General features: G+C 65.3%; 1 protein-coding gene across 3 annotated transcripts in view; it reads right to left on the reverse strand.

The window, feature by feature from the left end:
* Positions 1-4,836, reverse strand: part of FANK1 (fibronectin type III and ankyrin repeat domains 1) — a 64,635-nt gene extending 59,799 nt beyond the window's left edge. For all 3 annotated transcript variants that reach the window (XM_078853852.1, XM_078853853.1, XM_073354069.2), the window contains exon 1: positions 4,653-4,836. In XM_078853852.1, the coding sequence (XP_078709978.1) occupies positions 4,653-4,668 (16 nt within the window). In that variant the 5' untranslated portion in view covers positions 4,669-4,836. The remainder of the gene's footprint in view (positions 1-4,652) is intronic.
* Positions 4,837-6,000: the final 1,164 nt, after the last annotated feature.

Consider the following 6,000-nt stretch of genomic DNA (forward strand, 5'->3'; position numbering starts at 1 on the left):
CACTTCACCTCTGCCAGCCCCCCAACCCCATCACTCCCCAGCGCCCCCAGCCACCCCACCACTTCACCTCTGCCAGCCCCCAACCCCATCACTCCCCAGCCACCCCACCACTTCACCTCTGCCAGCCCCCAAACCCATCACTCCCCAGCGCCCCCAGCCACCCCACCTCTGCCAGCCCCCAAACCCATCACTCCCCAGCCACCCCACCACTTCACCTCTGCCAGCCCCCAACCCCATCACTCCCCAGCGCCCCCAGCCACCCCACCTCTGCCAGCCCCCCAACCCCATCACTCCCCAGCCACCCCACCACTTCACCTCTGACAGCCCCCAAACCCATCACTCCCCAGTGCCCCCAGCCACCCCACCTCTGCCAGCCCCCAACCCCATCACTCCCCAGCCACCCCACCACTTCACCTCTGCCAGCCCCCAACCCCATCACTCCCCAGCCACCCCACCACTTCACCTCTGCCAGCCCCCAACCCCATCACTCCCCAGCGCCCCCAGCCACCCCAACACTTCACCTCTGCCAGCCCCCAACCCCATCACTCCCCAGCGCCCCCAGCCACCCCACCACTTCACCTCTGCCAGCCCCCCAACCGCATCACTCCCCAGCGCCCCCAGCCACCCCACCACTTCACCTCTGCCAGCCCCCCAACCGCATCACTCCCTAGCGCCCCCAGCCACCCCACCACCCCACCTCTGCCAGCCCCCAAACCCATCACTCCCCAGCACCCCCAGCCACCCCACCTCTGCCAGCCCCCCAACCCCATCACTCCCCAGCCACCCCACCACTTCACCTCTGCCAGCCCCCAACCCCATCACTCCCCAGCGCCCCCAGCCACCCCACCACTTCACCTCTGCCAGCCCCCAAACCCATCACTCCCCAGCGCCCCCAGCCACCCCACCACTTCACCTCTGACAGCCCCGAAACCCATCACTCCCCAGTGCCCCCAGCCACCCCAACACTTCACCTCTGCCAGCCCCCAACCCCATCACTCCTCAGCCACCCCACCACTTCACCTCTGCCAGCCCCCCAACCCCATCACTCCCCAGCGCCCCCAGCCACCCCACCACTTCACCTCTGCCAGCCCCCAACCCCATCACTCCCCAGCGCCCCCAGCCACCCCACCTCTGCCAGCCCCCAAACCCATCACTCCCCAGCACCCCCAGCCACCCCACCTCTGCCAGCCCCCCAACCCCATCACTCCCCAGCCACCCCACCACTTCACCTCTGCCAGCCCCCAACCCCATCACTCCCCAGCGCCCCCAGCCACCCCACCTCTGCCAGCCCCCCAACCCCATCACTCCCCAGCCACCCCACCACTTCACCTCTGCCAGCCCCCAACCCCATCACTCCCCAGCCACCCCACCACTTCACCTCTGCCAGCCCCCAAACCCATCACTCCCCAGCGCCCCCAGCCACCCCACCTCTGCCAGCCCCCAAACCCATCACTCCCCAGCACCCCCAGCCACCCCACCTCTGCCAGCCCCCCAACCCCATCACTCCCAGCCACCCCACCACTTCACCTCTGCCAGCCCCCAACCCCATCACTCCCCAGCGCCCCCAGCCACCCCACCTCTGCCAGCCCCCCAACCCCGTCACTCCCCAGCCACCCCACCACTTCACCTCTGCCAGCCCCCCAACCCCATCACTCCCCAGCGCCCCCAGCCACCCCACCACTTCACCTCTGCCAGCCCCCCAACCGCATCACTCCCTAGCGCCCCCAGCCACCCCACCACTTCACCTCTGACAGCCCCCAAACCCATCACTCCCCAGTGCCCCCAGCCACCCCACCTCTGCCAGCCCCCAACCCCATCACTCCCCAGCCACCCCACCACTTCACCTCTGCCAGCCCCCAACCCCATCACTCCCCAGCGCCCCCAGCCACCCCACCACTTCACCTCTGCCAGCCCCCAACCCCATCACTCCCCAGCGCCCCCAGCCACCCCACCACTTCACCTCTGCCAGCCCCCAACCCCATCACTCCCCAGCGCCCCCAGCCACCCCAACACTTCACCTCTGCCAGCCCCCAACCCCATCACTCCCCAGCGCCCCCAGCCACCCCACCACTTCACCTCTGCCAGCCCCCCAACCGCATCACTCCCCAGCGCCCCCAGCCACCCCACCACTTCACCTCTGACAGCCCCCAAACCCATCACTCCCCAGCGCCCCCAGCCACCCCACCTCTGCCAGCCCCCAACCCCATCACTCCTCAGCCACCCCACCACTTCACCTCTGCCAGCCCCCAACCCCATCACTCCCCAGCGCCCCCAGCCACCCCACCTCTGCCAGCCCCCCAACCCCATCACTCCCCAGCGCCCCCAGCCACCCCAACACTTCACCTCTGCCAGCCCCCAACCCCATCACTCCCGGCGCCCCCAGCCACCCCACCACTTCACCTCTGCCAGCCCCCAACCCCATCACTCCCCAGCGCCCCCAGCCACCCCACTACTTCACCTCTGACAGCCCCCAAACCCATCACCCCCCAGCGCCCCCAGCCACCCCACCTCTGCCAGCCCCCAAACCCATCACTCCCCAGCACCCCCAGCCACCCCACCTCTGCCAGCCCCGCACCCCCATCACTCCCCAGCCACCCCACCACTTCACCTCTGCCAGCCCCCAACCCCATCACTCCCCAGCGCCCCCAGCCACCCCACCACTTCACCTCTGCCAGCCCCCAACCCCATCACTCCCCAGCCACCCCACCACTTCACCTCTGCCAGCCCCCAACCCCATCACTCCCCAGCGCCCCCAGCCACCCCACCTCTGCCAGCCCCCAAACCCATCACTCCCCAGCACCCCCAGCCACCCCACCTCTGCCAGCCCCCCAACCCCATCACTCCCCAGCCACCCCACCACTTCACCTCTGCCAGCCCCCAACCCCATCACTCCCCAGCCACCCCACCACTTCACCTCTGCCAGCCCCCAACCCCATCACTCCCAGCCACCCCACCACTTCACCTCTGCCAGCCCCCCGCTCAGGTCACTCCCCAGCGCCCCCACCACTTCACCTCTGCCAGCCCCCCAACCCCATCACTCCCCAGCGCCCCCAGCCACCCCACCACTTCACCTCTGCCAGCCCCCCAACCGCATCACTCCCCAGCGCCCCCAGCCACCCCACCTCTGCCAGCCCCCAAACCCATCACTCCCCAGCGCCCCCAGCCACCCCACCACTTCACCTCTGACAGCCCCCAAACCCATCACTCCCCAGCGCCCCCAGCCACCCCAACACTTCACCTCTGCCAGCCCCCAACCCCATCACTCCCAGCCACCCCACCACTTCACCTCTGCCAGCCCCCCGCTCAGGTCACTCCCCAGCGCCCCCAGCCACCCCACCACTTCACCTCTGCCAGCCCCCAAACCCATCACTCCCCAGCGCCCCCAGCCACCCCACCTCTGCCAGCCCCCAACCCCATCACTCCTCAGCCACCCCACCACTTCACCTCTGCCAGCCCCCAACCCCATCACTCCCCAGCACCCCCAGCCACCCCACCACTTCACCTCTGCCAGCCCCCAAACCCATCACTCCCCAGCGCCCCCAGCCACCCCACCTCTGCCAGCCCCCCAACCCCATCACTCCCCAGCGCCCCCAGCCACCCCAACACTTCACCTCTGCCAGCCCCCAAACCCATCACTCCCAGCGCCCCCAGCCACCCCACCACTTCACCTCTGCCAGCCCCCAAACCCATCACTCCCCAGCGCCCCCAGCCACCCCACCTCTGCCAGCCCCCAAACCCATCACTCCCCAGCACCCCCAGCCACCCCACCTCTGCCAGCCCCCAAACCCCATCACTCCCCAGCCACCCCACCACTTCACCTCTGCCAGCCCCCAACCCCATCACTCCCCAGCCACCCCACCACTTCACCTCTGACAGCCCCCAACCCCATCACTCCCCAGCGCCCCCAGCCACCCCACCTCTGCCAGCCCCCAAACCCATCACTCCCCAGCACCCCCAGCCACCCCACCTCTGCCAGCCCCCCAACCCCATCACTCCCCAGCCACCCCACCACTTCACCTCTGCCAGCCCCCAACCCCATCACTCCCCAGCGCCCCCAGCCACCCCACCTCTGCCAGCCCCCAAACCCATCACTCCCCAGCGCCCCCAGCCACCCCACCACTTCACCTCTGCCAGCCCCCAACCCCATCACTCCTCAGCCACCCCACCACTTCACCTCTGCCAGCCCCCCAACCCCATCACTCCCCAGCGCCCCCAGCCACCCCACCACTTCACCTCTGCCAGCCCCCAAACCCATCACTTCCCAGCCACCCCACCACTTCACCTCTGCCAGCCCCCAACCCCATCACTCCCCAGCGCCCCCAGCCACCCCACCTCTGCCAGCCCCCAAACCCATCACTCCCCAGCACCCCCAGCCACCCCACCTCTGCCAGCCCCCCAACCCCATCACTCCCCAGCCACCCCACCACTTCACCTCTGCCAGCCCCCAACCCCATCACTCCCCAGCGCCCCCAGCCACCCCACCTCTGCCAGCCCCCAAACCCCATCACTCCCAGCCACCCCACCACTTCACCTCTGCCAGCCCCCCGCTCAGGTCACTCCCCAGCGCCCCCAGGCACTCCACCACTTGCCCGCCCCCCGCGCCCCCTCTTCCACGGCTGTTGTCCCGGCTCTTCCTCTCCAAGCTCGCTCACCCTTGCTCGACTCCATGGCGGGCGGCGGCTGCCCTAGGATCTCTTACGCCGCCTCTGTTCACTTCTGGGCGGAGCGCGGCGTCCCGTCTCCACGGCAACGCTGAGGCGGGGCTGGTCGGCCCACAGCTAAGCGGAGACAGGCCCAGAGGGCTCCTCACACATCGATGGGGCGCGGCAGCGCGCCTGCTCCAAGAGAGAGAGCGAAAAGCTTTCGAACTACGGGTATCCCTCCGCCCGCTACTTCTAGAACCGAACTTCCTGGCCGGCTGACCCACCCAGTGTATGTCCATGCGCCAGGCGCCTCCAAAGAGCCATCACCCACAATAGGGTTCTGTCGTAGGTCCCCATCAACCAGCAGTGCCCCAGCCCCCTGACCCGCACACCTCATCGGTCCCCTTTAACCACCCTGAATGTGTTTGCTAATGGTCTCAAGGCTCCTGCCCAGCCCTGTATCCCTCCACTCCTCCTTGATGAAGGGTTACATACTAGCTATGGGCCCTTTGGGTCCAGTGGTTAACACCTGTTGGGTGCAGGTTCTCAGTGACTCTGAGAGGAGGTGGCTACAGGGTGTGAGTTGCTCCCTATGGAAGGATTCGCTGTCCCTAATGGAGAGGGGTCTTTATGTTCCTGGGAAAGGCTAAGAGTTCCTGTTTCCCCTGGTGAGTAGGAGGGGGAAGTGCTGATGTCATAAAGATGTTTCTCTGTAACCCATAAGGCACACCTGGAGGCTACATGGATTTTTCCCTCCTACTGTTAGGTCTGCAGATGCTTTCTCAGGGTCTTCACTCTGGATAAGTGTCCCTTCTGGGGTTTACCAGGATTTATAGACTGCTGAAATTGCATACTTCCTTTTTCAGAACGCTATGGACTTGTCTGCACTAAAAAGTTTTGACACTTCAGTTATACCATCGTGCCTAGTTTATACAAGTATAAATTAATAGTCTGCTACAAACTATACCCCTATAGTGTGGATGCATTTATACCGGTATAGAAGTGCTTATACCAGTATAGCTTATTCCAGTTCAAGAAGTGAAATAAGTTAAACCAGTATAACCGTGTCCACAGAAGAGCTTATGCTGGTATAACTGTATTGTTAAAACATCAGCCCCCCAAACCTAAATAGTTATACAAGGACAACTTTACTAACATAGAGCAGGCCTAATTCAGGGCATCAGGGTCCAACTGCAGCTGTCCCACCTTCACTGTTTCAGTCTTGAGTTGATCTTAACTCCCACTGTTGTTTCTCAGTCAGATAGTTTTTCCATGTGGATCTTCTAGAATATTTTCCAAAATGGGCCTAAAACTCATATTACTGCTAACTGAACACCTGGGGACAGGTGCTAGTACA

Source organism: Lepidochelys kempii, chromosome 7, assembly GCF_965140285.1.
Source record: "Lepidochelys kempii isolate rLepKem1 chromosome 7, rLepKem1.hap1, whole genome shotgun sequence".
In the NCBI taxonomy this organism is placed as follows: domain Eukaryota; kingdom Metazoa; phylum Chordata; order Testudines; family Cheloniidae; genus Lepidochelys; species Lepidochelys kempii.